This window comes from Urocitellus parryii, chromosome 7 (assembly GCF_045843805.1).
Source record: "Urocitellus parryii isolate mUroPar1 chromosome 7, mUroPar1.hap1, whole genome shotgun sequence".
In the NCBI taxonomy this organism is placed as follows: Eukaryota; Metazoa; Chordata; class Mammalia; order Rodentia; family Sciuridae; genus Urocitellus; species Urocitellus parryii.
The window spans coordinates 132,334,784-132,349,801 of NC_135537.1; the positions used below are offsets into that span (position 1 = coordinate 132,334,784).

A 15,018-nucleotide genomic window follows, 5' to 3' on the forward strand; every position below is an offset into this window, starting at 1 on the left:
GGGACTGAGCTTGACTTTTTCTTGTTTTGGGGAGCCCAGAACCATTGGTCAGGAAGATTCTGAAAGTCACTGGCAACCTGGGACTATGGATTAGTCAAGGCAGTTTCTTAAATCCAAAGGTTGCTTTTCTGTGTGTGGCTACCTGGTGCCCTCTGGTGGCCAAAGTGTGTCACTTGCACTCATTGTTGCACTCAGGTCCAACTCTGAGCAAAGGTTGCTTTGAGTCCAGGAGTTGGGGGCGCTGAGGTTATTGCAGATGAGCCTTGGTTTTGTTTGTTGTTGTGTGGAGTAATGGTTAGAGGAAGGTGTCATCCAATTCAGGCCCCCCCAAGGACACAATCAGCTCTTAGCCTCTGGTCCCCTGCTCATGGCTACCTTAAACAAACCACTTTCCCCCAAGCCAAGCCCTTGCAGCCTCTGGCACAGGGGCAGGTATATTTGCAGAAACATGTTAAAGCTGTCCTCTCCACCACCCCTAGCAAACAAGAAGACCTGCTCCTGTTCATTGAGGGCCCCTTTCTGGGCTGGACTGTCTTAACATCTGGCATGGTCTAAAGACCACTTTTGTCTTTGGTTCACAGCAACAGCGGCGGGAGCGAGAACAGCGGAAGCTGCAGGAGAAGGAGCAGCAGCGGAGATTGGAGGACATGCAGGCCCTGCGGAGGGAGGAGGAGCGGCGGCAGGCAGAGCGGGAGCAGGTACGGGCCGCCAGCGCACACTACACACCCGCCTCCCTCTCCACCTGCCCCGTCCTCCCCGTCCACCCTCCCCCTGCTCCTGCTGCCTGCCTCCCCTGCTCCCTTGTGCCCTTCCCCCTTGGCTCCCCTACCCCTAGATTCCCCTATCTTTTCTAGCTTCACTCTTTCTCTCTGTTTTCTCCCACCCTTCAACCCCCAACCCTGGCTCCCTGCCCTCCTCCTGTCTCTGTGCCTTCATTCCCCATCTCTCTGACCATCCCTGACTCCTCCCCTGCACCTTCCCTCATGGCCCCCACCCGCTTCCTCCTCATTCCCTGTGCCCTCTTCTTCCCATCTGTGCTGCGTCACCCCCACCCCCACCCCCACCCTGGGGCTCATCTTCCCTGCTCCTCCTCATCCTCACCCTGCTGATCGCTCCCTTCGCCGCCTGCTGCTGCCCCTCCTCCGCTGCCTCTCCCTCTTTCCCTGCCCTGTGCCCCCACCCCCGCCCCCCAGGAATATATTCGTCACAGGCTAGAGGAGGAGCAGCGACAGCTCGAGATCCTTCAGCAACAGCTGCTCCAGGAACAGGCCCTACTGCTGGTAATGGGGTCCCTTGGCGTCCTTTGGGAAGATGCCATCCAGAGCTGCTTTGATGGACTGGGATGGGAACACTTCAGGGGAAAGGACTCACCCAAGACATCACAGGAAAGCAGCTTTTGTCTAGGCAGTTGGAGGAGAGAAAGGGCACGCCTGCTCTAATTTCCATGGTCACACCCTGCTGAGCCCTCTTTCCCTACCCTTGGGCCCAGGAATACAAGCGGAAGCAGCTGGAGGAGCAGAGGCAATCAGAACGGCTCCAGCGGCAGCTGCAGCAGGAGCATGCCTACCTCAAGTCCCTGCAGCAGCAGCAGCAGCAGCAGCAGCTTCAGAAGCAGCAGCAGCAGCAGATCCTGCCTGGGGACAGGAAGCCTCTGTATCATTATGGTCGAGGCATTAATCCCGCTGATAAGCCAGCCTGGGCCCGAGAGGTACTCACTGTCTTCTTTGCCTCCTGAGACACTGTCCATCAGACCCACTGTTCCAGCCCTGGAAAGTGCAAAAAGCAGTTATTCCCCAATAGTGGGCTTTGATTAGGGGAAGGGAGCACCAACACAGGCTGTAGGACTGGGGCTGTTAGAGCAGGTGGGGATCTATATTTTGAGACCAGGAAGGTAAGAGTTGGCCTGCTTGACAGCCCTTTGTATCATAGGTGGAAGAAAGAACAAGGATGAACAAGCAGCAGAACTCTCCCTTGGCCAAGACGAAGCCAAGCAGCACAGGGCCGGAGCCCCCAACCCCCCAGGCCTCTCCTGGCCCTCCAGGACCCCTTTCCCAAACTCCTCCTATGCAGAGGCCGGTGGAGCCCCAGGAGGGACCGCACAAGGTGAGTCTCCCCATTCCTGTCATAACACACACACACACACACACACACACACACATACACACACACAGACACAGGTAGTCATACTCAGAGTACACGTGTCCACATCCATACATATATTCACTGGAGTCCTAGGATCAGAGAGCAAATGCCACATGGGCACAGACAGTCCGTCGCCTGCTTGCTGCTATGAGCTTGGATGTGTTTCTATCTGTTCTTGGGCTCCAGGAAACCTGTGCCCTTTGACAGGGGGGCAAGTAATGCCTCTTCTCAGCCCAGACCCCAACTGGCAGGTGGGGATGTGCCACAGAGCAGGCTGCCCACCCTTCTGGTCTCTCCCTGCAGAGCCTGGTGGCACACCGGGTCCCACTGAAGCCATATGCAGCACCTGTACCCCGATCCCAGTCCCTGCAGGACCAGCCCACCCGAAACCTGGCTGCCTTCCCAGCCTCCCACGACCCTGACCCAGCAGTCCCTACACCAACTGCCACTCCCAGTGCCCGCGGAGCTGTCATTCGCCAGAATTCAGACCCCACCTCCGAAGGGCCTGGACCCAGCCCGAATCCCCCCTCCTGGGTCCGGCCAGATAATGAGGCCCCACCCAAGGTAAGGACAGCCCTGTGGGGGTCCAGGAAAAAGCAGAGAAGTAGTGACAGGAAAGAAAGGAAGGAGAACAGATGGGCACGCAAGATGGAAAGAGAATTTCGAGTGGGAAAGGCCCATGCCCTGTGGGGTGAACTGGCCAGACCGAAGGCACAAGGCTGGGTCATGTAACTCCTTGTGCTGAATGTGGGGGGGGGGTGGAAAAGCACCAGGGTTCTTCAAGCACTGGGGCAGCCTTCTGAGTGAGAATCACAGCTCTGCCGTCTCCCGGCTTCATAACCAGGACTTACCAACTCCCCAAAAAGCTAGGGACCACACCTCAGGGCTGCGGAGGTGTCTTGTGTTCTGAGTGCCCGTGCAGGGCTGGCACGGGGTGTGCTGACCGTGCTCTCTCCTTTCCAGGTGCCTCAGAGGACCTCATCTATTGCCACTGCCCTTAACACCAGTGGGGCCGGAGGGTCCCGGCCAGCTCAAGCTGTCCGTGCCAGGTAACATCTGGGTGGAGTCAGGTGGCAGCCTAGGGAATAGGAGACTTTACCAAGTTACCCACTTAGGGGTGGGCAAACCCTGACCCAGTCACCTCAGTCCCTTTGCCCCGGCACCCTGTGCTCCCTCCACAGACCTCGCAGCAACTCCGCCTGGCAAATCTATCTGCAAAGGCGGGCAGAGCGGGGCACCCCCAAGCCTCCAGGGCCCCCTGCTCAGCCCCCTGGCCCGCCCAACGCCTCTAGGTAATGGAGTTGTCCCTCCACTCACTCCCACCTCTCACTTCTGCCACCTGCTTCCCTCTGGTGATGGTTCCCTCTGCAGTGCAGCTCGACACCCCAGAGGGGAGCCCCTATCTCCCTCACCCTCACTCTACCCCTTCACAGCAACCCTGACCTCAGGAGGAGTGACCCAGGCTGGGAGCGTTCGGACAGCGTCCTCCCTGCCTCTCATGGGCACCTCCCCCAGGCTGGCTCATTGGAGCGAAACCGAAACCGAGTGGGAGGTACGTGCCCAATGGCCTGCTCTGGGCCTGGACAGTTCACAGGCCTGCCTTTGTGAACTAGAACACCCACAGGGTATGGGGGACCTGGATGGACATGGAACATGTTACTGAGCTCTGGGCTCAGGGCCAAGGGATCAGCCGAGGGTTTAGACTTGAGGCCATCCCTGTCCAGGTGTCAATGACCACTCTTCTCTCACCCTGCTGTGTCCAGCCTCCACCAAACTGGACAGCTCCCCAGTGCTCTCCCCTGGGAACAAAGCCAAGCCTGATGACCACCGCTCACGGCCAGGCCGGCCCGCAGTGAGTCATCTGGTGGCAGGCGTGGCCCTGCTTTACCCTGGACAGGGGCTTAGGGGCAGGATGTGGAAGGGCCTCCAGAGCCCCAGGGGCTGGGTGTCAGGGGGCCTTCACTAATGCACATGAGAGGAAGGACTGTGGGGGTCATAGATGGCACGTCCACATCACTAACCTCTCTTAACCCTCTCTCCTGCCTCTTCCTGGCTGCCTTTCTTCCCCTGCGGCCCCTCCCAGAGCTATAAGCGAGCGATTGGTGAGGTTAGTGAGGGGCCACTGTGGGAGCCCTCTCCTGCTTCCTGCCCTGGTCTACACTGGTTCCCTTTGTACCTCCTCTGCCCCAGCCCTTCTGTGTCCTCCCCCCTCCTCTCATGCCTCTCTTCCCCTGCAGGATTTTGTGTTACTCAAAGAGCGAACCTTGGATGAGGCCCCGCGGCCTCCCAAGAAAGCCATGGACTATTCATCATCCAGTGAGGAGGTGGAGAGCAGCGAAGATGATGAGGAAGAAGGCGATGGCGAACCATCAGAGGGGAGCAGAGACACCCCTGGGGGCCGGTATGGCGTGTACTGGGGAGAGGTGTCCCATGTCAGAGAAAGGGGAGAAGAGGGACCTCGACCATAATGATTGGTGGGGAGGAGAGGTGGGGCTGTGAACAGGCCTGAGGGCGAGTGGTCCCCATTCTCTGGAGCATCGGGTGGAGGTTCTGGGTTTCTGCTCATCCACTGTGGTGGGACTTTCTAGGTGCCTCTGCACCAATCTGCCCTGAGTACCATGCAGGGAGCGCCTGACTGCTTAGTGAAGGCTGAGCAGGTCGTGGGTTTTTTGTTTTGTTTTGGTGGTGCTGGGGATTGAACCCAGGGCCTTGTGCATGTGAGGCAAGCACTCTACCAACTGAGCTATATCCCCAGCCCAGAACAGGTCATGTTTTGAAGAGAAACTGGAAGCCTGAGTCTTTGGCTCGCCTCTGCTTCCTGTGGCACTTGTGTGTGGCAGGCAGGATTTGGAGGGCCACCTTCCTCTCTCCCACAGCAGCGATGGAGACACAGACAGTGTCAGCACCATGGTGGTTCATGACGTCGAGGAGATAGCCGGGACTCAGCCCCCATATGGGGGTGGCACCATGGTGGTTCAGCGTGTGAGTGGGCCTCCCGCCCTTCCCCATGCCTGTGGCGTACCCTCCTCTGTGCCAGGACCAAACTTTTCCTCTGTTCTGCAGACTCCCGAAGAGGAGCGAAGCCTGCTGCATGCTGATAGCAATGGCTACACAAACCTTCCAGATGTGGTTCAGCCCAGCCACTCGCCAACCGAGAACAGCAAAGGTCAAAGCCCCCCCTCCAAGGATGGGGGCAGTGATGTAAGTGGGCTGGAACAGGCCCATAGGGTAAGAACCCTGCAATGGCAGGAGACCTGGGGGTGCTGGGACATTGGGTAAGAGGGGTAGATGGGGCTGGGCACTGTGAGCTTCTCAGTGAGGACCTGAGGCCTGGGAACGAGAGGGGCAGGGCCACAGGCTGGGGTCTTATTTGTTTGACTAACTACTACCACTGCCCCCAAACAGTACCAGTCTCGTGGACTAGTAAAGGCCCCTGGCAAGAGCTCGTTCACCATGTTTGTGGATCTAGGGATCTACCAGCCAGGAGGCAGTGGGGACACCATTCCTATCACAGGTGAGGAAAGGAAATCTGCCATGGGGCGGGCCCCAGAGGTGGCCTGGAGGGGAATGCAGGTGTCCCTGAGGACGTGGCTTTACAGAGTACAGGCAGGAACTCTCCTTTGGGCCTCAACTCCTTCTCTGGCACAGAGGCAGGGAGACTTCTGAGACCCCTTGACAGAGGAGGCACATGCTCAGAATGGTGGCCAAGGGACCTGGGCAGAAGTACAAAATGGATAAATGACAATTAGGATTTGAACCAAGCCTTTTTTTTCCCCTTTTTTTCTTTTTAATTTATTTTGGTAGTTGTAGACGGACAGAATGCCTTTATTTGTTTATTTTCATGTGGTGCTGAGAATCAAACCCAGTACCTCACGCATGCTAGGCAAGCGCTCTGCCGCTGAGCCACAACCTCAGCCCTTGAACCAAATCTTTTGACCTTGTACCTCTTCCTTGCACCTCCTTGTTCAACAGTCTTTCCCTTCCCTTCTGAATATTCTGAGGTACCAAGGCCATGTGTAGGGGGTTGGAGATAAAGAGATAGGTGAGAGGGCTGCAGCCTACCCTCCCTCTTCTTCCTGGCAGCCCTAGTAGGTGGAGAAGGAGGTCGGCTAGATCAGCTACAGTATGACGTGAGGAAGGGCTCTGTGGTCAATGTGAACCCCACCAACACCCGGTCTCACAGTGAAACTCCCGAGATTCGCAAGTACAAGAAACGATTCAATTCTGAGATCCTCTGTGCAGCCCTTTGGGGTAAGCCAGGCCAAGAAGGCTGAAGAGGGGTCTAACACAGCTCCTGCGCTCACAGTCAGGTGAGGGTCCTGGCTCTGCTTCTGACCTGCCCGAGGGCTCCTGTTGCAGGGGTCAACCTGCTGGTGGGCACAGAGAATGGGTTGATGTTGCTGGATCGAAGCGGGCAGGGCAAGGTGTATGGGCTCATTGGGCGGCGACGCTTCCAGCAAATGGACGTACTGGAAGGGCTCAACTTGCTCATCACCATCTCAGGTATGTATGTGGAGTGGGGGGAGGGGCTCAGCTCCTCGGCTTTGTCACCATCTTCAGCCTGGGGAGGAGGGCAACCTTGGTCCAGGAGCCAGAAGGTGGGGCCACACTTGTGGTTTGCAGACAGGATGGTGGGGAGGCAGCAGCTGGACCTCCAATGAGGACGGGAGTGTGTGTGTGTGTGTGTGTGTATGTGTGTCCACCCCTCAGGGAAAAGGAACAAATTGCGGGTGTATTACCTGTCCTGGCTCCGGAACAAGATTCTGCACAATGACCCAGAAGTGGAGAAGAAGCAGGGCTGGACCACTGTGGGGGACATGGAGGGCTGCGGGCACTATCGTGTCGGTAAGGATGTTAACAGAGTGGCCAAGGAGAAAAAGAGCCTGGGCTAAATGCTGGGAGAGCCTGAAAGCTGAACACGTGGTCCTGGGCTTGGGGCAGCTTGGTGGCAGGCCCAGAGGGGGCTGAGAAAGGAAGTTCCTGCATCTGTCTGTCTTTCCTGCCTCTAGTGAAATATGAGCGTATTAAGTTCCTGGTCATTGCCCTGAAGAGTTCAGTGGAGGTGTACGCCTGGGCCCCCAAGCCCTACCACAAATTCATGGCCTTCAAGGTAATCTCAGCCTCAGCCCCATGACACCCTTTCACTGTCTGGCTTCTCCACCTGTTCCCCTAATTCCTCCTCTCCTCCACAGTCCTTTGCTGACCTCCCTCACCGTCCTCTGCTGGTTGACCTGACAGTAGAGGAAGGACAGCGGCTCAAGGTCATCTATGGCTCCAGTGCCGGCTTCCATGCTGTGGATGTAGACTCGGGGAACAGCTACGACATCTACATCCCTGTGCATGTGAGCTTGGTGGGGCTGTGGGGAGAGTGGGACCACCCAGTCTGGGCACCAGACCATGGGGACACAGCTCACCCTTCTCCTCCTCAGATCCAGAGCCAGATCACGCCCCACGCCATCATCTTCCTCCCCAACACTGATGGCATGGAGATGCTGCTGTGCTATGAGGACGAGGGTGTCTACGTCAACACATACGGGCGGATCATTAAGGATGTGGTGCTGCAGTGGGGAGAGATGCCCACCTCTGTAGGTGAGTGATGACCACTCTCCAAGCCACTTGCCCTCAGGTGGCACAGGAGAGCAGCCTGCTCACTGCCCCTCCTCCACCTTCTCCCCACAGCCTACATCTGCTCCAACCAGATAATGGGCTGGGGTGAGAAAGCCATTGAGATCCGTTCTGTGGAGACCGGCCACCTGGACGGGGTCTTCATGCACAAACGGGCCCAGAGGCTCAAGTTCTTGTGTGAGCGGAATGACAAGGTGGGAAGCTCTTTCTCTTATCTAAAGGTCCCTGGGCAGAGATCTGGGGAGGGAATGGCTGTGGTGTCTTCCTGAAAGGAGATCTTTAGAAACAGTGTGCAGGCCTAACGTCTGCCTTACCTCCCCTTTGGTTCTGAGAGCTTTTCTGATGCCTCCTCCCCTGGGATCTAGCAGCATACCTCTGCCTTTTGTGGGGCTGGAAGAGGCACCCCCGTCTCATTCTGCAGCTTATTACTTCCTCTGTCTCTCCCCAGTTGAGACCCCTCACCCCAACCCTTGGTGACTTCTTCTCCTACCCAGGTATTTTTTGCCTCAGTCCGCTCCGGGGGCAGCAGCCAAGTTTACTTCATGACTCTGAACCGTAACTGCATCATGAACTGGTGACGGGGCCCTGGGCTGGGGCTGCCCCACACTGGACCCAGCTCTTCCCCCACAGCCAGACTTCCCAGGCCGCCCCTATTTCCCCTCCCTGGGCTTTTGCTTTTACTGGTTTGATTCACTGGAGCCTGCTGGGAACGTGACCTCTGACCCCTGATGCTTTTGTGATCACGTGACCACCCTCTTCCCCAACATGTTCTCTCCCCACAGCTGTGCCTGTCCCCAACTTCTGGGGAGGGACACAGCTTCCCCTTACCAGGAATTGAGTGGGCCTCGCCCCTCCCCACTTTCTCCATTTAAGAGGAGAGTGCTTGGGGCTTAGATCCCTTTCCCCACTGCTGCTGACTGGGCAGGGCCCTGGACCCCTTTATTTGCACGTCAGGGGAGCCGGCTCCCCCCTTGAATGTACCAGACTCTGGGGGGGGGTCACTGGGCCCTAGGTTCTAGGGGGGTCACCAGCCACTCCAGGGGCAGGGACCATTTCCTCATTTTCTGAAAGCACTTTAATGATTCCCCTCCCCCCAAACCCCAGGGAATGGAGTGGGGACCCCGCCAGCCAAAACATTCCCCCCTTCCCAGCCCCCATCTCTTCTAGCCTCTCCCCTTCCCTGGTGGAGGGAGGGAGCAGGAAGCTCTCGCCCTCCGTGCCCCCCCTTGCTTGCATCTGTATATAGTGTGAGCAGCAAGTAGCCCTTCTCCTTCCCTTGCCCCTCCTCAATGTAGTGGCCTTGGATATCCCGTTTGTTAATAAAGACAATTCAACCAGCTCCCACCATTTCAGGCCCCATATTATTCTGTTTTTTCTCATAACCCTGGATATTAGCCAGGGAGAGCATGCACCATTGGACTGGTAGGATTAGGGCTGGGGGAGTGGGGGATGGAATGTGTGATGAGTAATTATGGAGGTGGAGTGGGCTGAGCCAAGAAAACCTAGAAGACATGACAGGGCACACCAGGGCATCCTCAGCCACAGCCTTCAGTGGTGACCTTCACTGAGGGTATTGGGTCCCCACCCATTCTAGCAGAGTCAGGCCAGAGAAGCACAGGGCTTCCTGCAAGTCCTGCAAAGGGGTCTCTCCTAATAGCTATTAACTGGATAAACAGAACTTAGAAGCTCATAGGCCTCGAGTCACTAGGGCTGGGCTGAACTGAGGAGGGCAAGCCTTGCTTTCTGGAGGACTGGCACCAACAGCCTGCCTGAACCATCCACCCTCCACTTCTGTTGACACCTGGACAGGGACCAGGCCTGCCCACATGGTCACTGTGGTACCTCTTAGGAAGGGAACATAATACATAATGGCAGCCACTTGTTTTTTCAAAATCTATTTCCTGCTAGAGGTGGATGGGCAGTTGTAGTGCGAGCAGGTACAAGCTCAAGCTTGGATACAGGGTGGGTAGGGGAGACGAGGCACTTGGTTGAAGTAGCCACCAAGGAAAATGAGGCTGGAACCGACACTGAAGAGCACCAGTGCAGCCCAGAAACAGATGTTGTCAAGGGCCTTCCCCATGCGCACCCAGTCGGACACCTCCTGCGGAAGAGACAGTAAAGCTGAGTCCCTAAAGGAATATCTGCAAGAGCTAGGGGCACAGGAGACAGTGGGAGGCCTCTGTAGTACCCCATCCTGCCTCTGGCTCCTAACCCACCTCACCAGTGGCCTCCTGGTCTCTAGTACTTTCAGCCACAAAGTTCACAGCATTCACACAGCAGCGGATCTCCGGGGCTGCAGCACCCAGACTCTGGCAGAGGGCAGCTGGCAGGGGCGAAAACCGGGCTGGGTCACTAGGTTTCCTCCACTTCGGATGCCCCCATTGGCCCGCTGGGGCCCGCTGTGCTCACCCGTCCAGGCCCCGTGCCGGTGCCTCTGCCCTTCAAACACGAGCTCACTCCGCGGCTTTTTCAGGATCAGCTCCTCTGCGCGGAGCAATATGCCCACCGACGACGCGCGCCTCGGGGTTGAGGCGGCCCGGGGATCCTCAGGAGACTGGCGAGATCCCAAGAGGCGCGGCAGCAATTCCAACAAAACCTGGGGCAGGGCAGGGAATCAATTAATTCCAAGCCCCACCTGCCACTCAAGGGCGACCCCCCTACCCCGCTCCCCACCCCACCGCCTCCTTCGCGGCTTACGTGGCGAAGCCTCTGGGACTTGGCATGAGTGGTGGGCGTCCGCAAAGACACATTAAGCACAATGACGCAATTCGTGACAATGAGCGTGGCAACCACCATGACGAAAATAAGATACCTGAGGATCCCCGAATTCATGACGTTACAGCATACTGGCTTCTCTGATGTCACAAACACACCTCAAACCCTACCTGCTCCCCCTCGGTGAGGCCCTACTGCCTCTCCCACCACCTGTGGCGGCCATGAAGGGGACTTCTGGATCCCTAGACACTCTGCTGTGGGTCTACCACTTCCACAGCTCCACCGAGGTGAGGCTATGCGAACAGTCCACCCTAAGGGCAGCCTAGGGAGGCTCAAAGGCACCCCACACCTGATGATGCCACTATCCCTGCTCGTTCTCCAGGTGGCCCTCCAGCCCCCTCTTTTGTCTTCACTGGAGCTCGCTGTGGCTGCAGCCCACGAGTATCTGGAGCAGAAGTTCAGAGAACTGAAGTCTCTGGAGCCGCGGGAACCGCCTGCCCGGAAGCCCACCTTAGTGTTGGTGCTAAGAGAAGCCGCATCCAGCATCATGAATTTTGGCGCCACCTTGTTAGAGGTGCTGCACTAGGGATAGGGTGTGAGGAGGAGTGCGGAGAAAAGGGACTGTGTAAGGGAATTAGGGCAGTGAGGCAGAGACCTCGTCCCCTCTCTAGCCCCTATACTCCCAATGCAGATCTCAGCCCTGTGGGTGCAGCAGGAGATGCGGAGACTGGATAGCAGCGACAGCAGCACTGGCCTAGCCCTGAACTCCGGGGATCCAGGCAGAGCGCTGGCGCGGGTAGCCCTGGCTGCCGGCCAGGGAGCTCAGCAAGCCGGGGCTGCAGCAGGTGCCAGCGCCAGGCTCCTGGTCCAGGGGGCATGGCTGTGCCTGTGTGGACGAGGTCTGCAAGGGTCCACCTCATTCCTGCAACAATGGCGACGCCAGCTGGGCCTTAGGATCCCCGGGGAACCGGTGAGTTCGGGATGAGAGGGGCTGTGTTGAGGATCAGAGGTGGTGGGGCTGAGGAGGCACTGAAGACAACTATCCTCCACCAGAAATACTCAGGAGACATGAAGGTGGTGCCCAGAAGCAGTGAGGACACCAGGGAACCAGGAAATCCATCACAGACCCGGCCCCACACTGCATCCAAATAAAGCCAGGAGGGAAGGAGACTGCCAAAATTTCTAGAGTCCTTTGGTCTTGGCCTAGTCCCTACCCAGGCCGCCCTCGGTCCCACCCTCAAGCTTCCATGTCCAACTTTTCTGACTCCGACTTCTACATTGACCCTGCCCCCAACTCCAGAATTCACTCTGCCCTTACCTGCCCAGCAGTGGCACACTCAGAGATGTCTCTGGGATTTTCTGGGCAATTAGGAACAAGAAGACAGTCTGGGCGAGCAGGACGTTGATAGACACGGTGCATTTCTGGCCACCGGCTGGAGCGAACACCCAGTGAGAGCGGGCCTGACCCCAGGAGCGAGCCCAGGTTTAGGTTTGAGGCTACTCCTTACCCTGCGCTGGTAGAAAGTAGGCGAGCAGCACTAGGCCGGAGATGAGCACGCAAGGCACGATGATGTTAATGACATAGAAAAGCGGCTTCCGGCGGATGATGAGCGAGTAAATGACGTCAGTTTCTCTCTGGCCGTCAGCGGAGCCGCTGTCATAGTGGCGGATCATCCCCGGGCAGAAGTCAATGGCCCACTCGCCATTCTCTGCAGGATGGGAGGTGCAGTCAGTCAACTCTGGCAAGTGGGGCATCCTGCCCTGCTCTCCAGCTGCACACCTGACCATGGAAACCTGTAACTTCTGGCCAAGAAAGATGCAGCTGTCTGACCAGGGTGCATTTCTTGGGCCATGAACATTGGGCAGAAAAGGGCAGTCCTAGCCAGGGTATGAAAAGATCACAAGCAAGGAGCCAAAACTAAAGTGACAATCAGGAATTCAGAAAGGGGTCAAGCTAAGGCCGAGTTGTCTAAATATGTTCTCAGGATGCCTGGTTTGGGGCAATCCCACTCTAAAGAATCCCCTCTTTAGACCCCATCTAGAATTAGGTTTTTCAGAGCAAGAGGGAACGTCACCGGTAAAGGCCACGGTGTCGATATCTATCTTGTTAACGGCCTGGCCATCTTCGTCCACTGCAAAGACGAACTCCACCTCTTTGGCATTGTATGTCTGAGAGCTGTGGAATCAGAACCAGGGACCCCACCCAGAAACTCAGACCTGGGTCCCTGCTGTGGGCCCCTCCCTGGAAGCTTGGATATGGCCTAGAAATAAGGCTTCACCACCTTACCCAGACCCCACCTGCACACCCCTGCTTCCTTTTTGCTTTTGTTTTGTTGAAACAGAATCTTGCTATGTTGTCCAGGCTGGCCCTCCAGCTCCTGGAATCAAGCAATCCTCCTGCCTCAGCCTCCAGAGTAGCTAAGACTACAGCTGCCCACCGGCCCCAACCCTACTTAGAACCCAACTCCAGCAGCCCACCCCATTCCAAGGCCTGGCTCTGCCTCTAGACAAAGCCTGGTCTCAGGAATCCCACCTCCCCATCCTGCTCTGCCCCCTGCTCCAGGCCCTTCCCACAATCATTCAGGCCTCTGAGTAACTCTTCCCACCGGAAAATGAGTGAGCAGTTCTGCCAGTCGAAGGGGAAGTAGGTGACCTCCACGGCACAGGTGCTGCGGTAGATGGCTGGAGGCAACCAGCTCACGTAGCCACCCTCATAGATGAGCACGTTGGCATCGTAGGCCACCCCGAACTGGCCGTCAATACTGTGGGCTCAGAGAAACCGTGCTTTTTACACAAGTGGGTACACCTGTCCAAGCACCCAGCCACCCACCTCACCCAAGTCCTGCCCAGCCTCTGAGGCCGGCTCCCCTCCAGCCTGGTGGCCTGACTGGTCCTTACTTGTTTTCCAGCACAATCTCTGGTAGCCACACGAGTTCTGAAGGGACCCGCAGGGTTTCTATGCCCCCAAAGTCATCCTTGCTGTAGTTGAATCGGTAATCATGCCAATCCTATGAAAAGTTGGGAGATGGAAGGACATGTACCCCACATTTCCCACCTGGTGCTGCCTCCAAGAAGTTTAGGAGAAAAGGGTCTCCTGGGTAAAACCTCACACTGCTCCCCAGATTTGACTCACAATTCCAATCCAGACGCTGGTAGTAAGGGTCTCCTCCTTCTCGTTCTGCAGATAGGAGTTTGGGTGATTGAAACAGGATTTCAAGGCCAGAAATGAGCCTTAGGACAGAGTTCAGTAGTTGGGGCCAGAAATGGGATTTTAAGGTCAGGATGGGAGTGGGACATCTTACCAATGATATGAGATTGGTCAGGGTGACCTTGAGGCTGATGGTAACAGTGTCCTCAGGCTCCTTCACTGGCCGGCATTCTGGGTCATAGTTGTCGAAGAGATGGTGATAAAGATTCAGTTCCTCATTCTTCCCCTCACCTCTGACTGGGATAAAATCAAGAAAGAAGGGTCACTGGACACAAAGAGGCAGGAGGGCTTCTCCTCTCTGCCCCTGTGGGTCTGCACAGGTCCCTGAGGCTCTGTATCTTTCTATAGCTTTCTCCTAAGCCAACCATATCCCACCTGGGGACCAAAGCTCTCTATTAGTCCCTTCATGTCAGTATTTCTGTGTATCCACTTGCCTCCCTGACCCCTGTCCTTACCAACGAGCCCCAAGAGGAGTAGGGCACCAAGCAGAGCCCATGCCATCCTGCTGTCTGGTTCTGAGTTATTCTGAGCTTTGGCAGGGTTGATGGGGGACAGGCTAGGGTGCATGTGCGAGAGGGAGGAGGGTGTTAGTTCCGGGACCGGTTAGGGGACTGTCACCTAATCCTCTACCCACCCCTGCTGCAGCTGGGGACATTTTGGCTACATCTATTGGCAACTGCCCCACCTCATTCTGGCATCCTTTACCTGGTCTTCAGCCAGCTCCCCAGCTGCAGACCTAATCTCTCACAAAACAAGAAGGTTTTGAACAGCACCTGGAATCACCAGCCCACAGCAGGGTATGGAGACCCTTCTTCAACATGTGTCCTTGGCCCTGTGCAGGTAACTCTACCTGATGAACCCCTCTGGGGATGTGCACACCCCTTGCCTCCCATACTAACCCATATGAAGCACACACTATCACCACCCACAGCCCTGTCAAGCTCACACTAACAGTTCCTGCCAGCAATGTTTGACAAAAAGCATCATAAAGGCCACATGAGATGGGTGGGAATTAGTCAGCAGTAACAGATTCCATCATTCTGCAATATAAGGTCCTTTGACAGCCTGATCCCCAGATCTGCCCACCCCTGGTCCCCTCTGTGTTGAGGGACCCTAGGAGAAGTTCCAGTTCTCCTTAGTGCTCCCTGCTGCCACCTTGTGGCCACAGATGATAATATGGTGTGGATCACCTGGCTTCCTGGAAAAAAAAAACACCTTAACCTTTTCATTGTTCTTTCTTCTTTGAGGGGGGGGGGTGGGGTCCTGGGGATTCAACCCAGGGTCTCTTAACCACTATGCCACATCCCCAACTTTTTTTATTTTTAATT

The 15,018-nt window shown here is 56.5% G+C and overlaps 3 protein-coding genes and 1 non-coding gene across 15 annotated transcripts in view; 2 read left to right on the forward strand and 2 right to left on the reverse strand.

Annotated features, from left to right (window-relative positions):
* The window catches only part of Mink1 (misshapen like kinase 1), a 50,330-nt gene extending 41,234 nt beyond the window's left edge, over positions 1-9,096 (forward strand). For 2 of the 11 annotated variants that reach the window (XM_026380700.2, XM_026380702.2), the window contains exons 13-34: positions 582-698; positions 1,194-1,280; positions 1,490-1,708; positions 1,930-2,103; positions 2,446-2,706; positions 3,106-3,191; positions 3,324-3,434; positions 3,576-3,694; positions 3,906-3,994; positions 4,226-4,249; positions 4,380-4,543; positions 5,019-5,124; positions 5,206-5,343; positions 5,548-5,656; positions 6,226-6,393; positions 6,502-6,645; positions 6,853-6,987; positions 7,152-7,252; positions 7,335-7,484; positions 7,572-7,731; positions 7,822-7,961; positions 8,262-9,096. In XM_026380700.2, coding sequence (XP_026236485.1) covers positions 582-698; positions 1,194-1,280; positions 1,490-1,708; positions 1,930-2,103; positions 2,446-2,706; positions 3,106-3,191; positions 3,324-3,434; positions 3,576-3,694; positions 3,906-3,994; positions 4,226-4,249; positions 4,380-4,543; positions 5,019-5,124; positions 5,206-5,343; positions 5,548-5,656; positions 6,226-6,393; positions 6,502-6,645; positions 6,853-6,987; positions 7,152-7,252; positions 7,335-7,484; positions 7,572-7,731; positions 7,822-7,961; positions 8,262-8,345 — 2,886 coding nt within the window. In that variant the 3' untranslated portion in view covers positions 8,346-9,096. The remainder of the gene's footprint in view (positions 1-581; positions 699-1,193; positions 1,281-1,489; positions 1,709-1,929; positions 2,104-2,445; positions 2,707-3,105; positions 3,192-3,323; positions 3,435-3,575; positions 3,695-3,905; positions 3,995-4,225; positions 4,250-4,379; positions 4,544-5,018; positions 5,125-5,205; positions 5,344-5,547; positions 5,657-6,225; positions 6,394-6,501; positions 6,646-6,852; positions 6,988-7,151; positions 7,253-7,334; positions 7,485-7,571; positions 7,732-7,821; positions 7,962-8,261) is intronic. The other 9 variants (XM_026380707.2, XM_026380709.2, XM_026380701.2 and 6 more) reach the window with 8 other exon arrangements.
* Trnav-cac (transfer RNA valine (anticodon CAC)) lies at positions 4,823-4,895 on the reverse strand. The gene has a single exon. It is a non-coding gene; the product is annotated as a tRNA-Val (tRNA).
* Positions 9,097-9,673: 577 nt separating the features above from the next.
* On the reverse strand, positions 9,674-14,204 carry Chrne (cholinergic receptor nicotinic epsilon subunit). Of its 2 annotated transcripts, none has more exons than XM_026380716.2 (12): positions 14,146-14,204; positions 13,785-13,927; positions 13,616-13,660; positions 13,381-13,490; positions 13,089-13,244; positions 12,558-12,658; positions 11,991-12,191; positions 11,801-11,915; positions 10,465-10,579; positions 10,177-10,363; positions 9,984-10,090; positions 9,674-9,868 (listed from the first exon to the last, which is right to left on the reverse strand). In XM_026380716.2, the coding sequence occupies exons 1-12, from the start codon at positions 14,189-14,191 to the stop codon at positions 9,713-9,715; spliced, it is 1,482 nt and encodes a 493-aa protein (XP_026236501.1). In that variant the 5' UTR covers positions 14,192-14,204; the 3' UTR covers positions 9,674-9,712. The 2 variants fall into 2 exon arrangements, with proteins under 2 accessions (XP_026236501.1, XP_026236502.1); XM_026380717.2 differs by having other exon boundaries at positions 9,738-9,868; positions 9,989-10,090.
* Positions 10,587-11,792, forward strand: C7H17orf107 (chromosome 7 C17orf107 homolog). Its single transcript, XM_026380718.2, has 3 exons — positions 10,587-10,769; positions 10,865-11,056; positions 11,174-11,792. The coding sequence occupies exons 1-3, from the start codon at positions 10,626-10,628 to the stop codon at positions 11,465-11,467; spliced, it is 630 nt and encodes a 209-aa protein (XP_026236503.1). The 5' UTR covers positions 10,587-10,625; the 3' UTR covers positions 11,468-11,792.
* Positions 14,205-15,018: the final 814 nt, after the last annotated feature.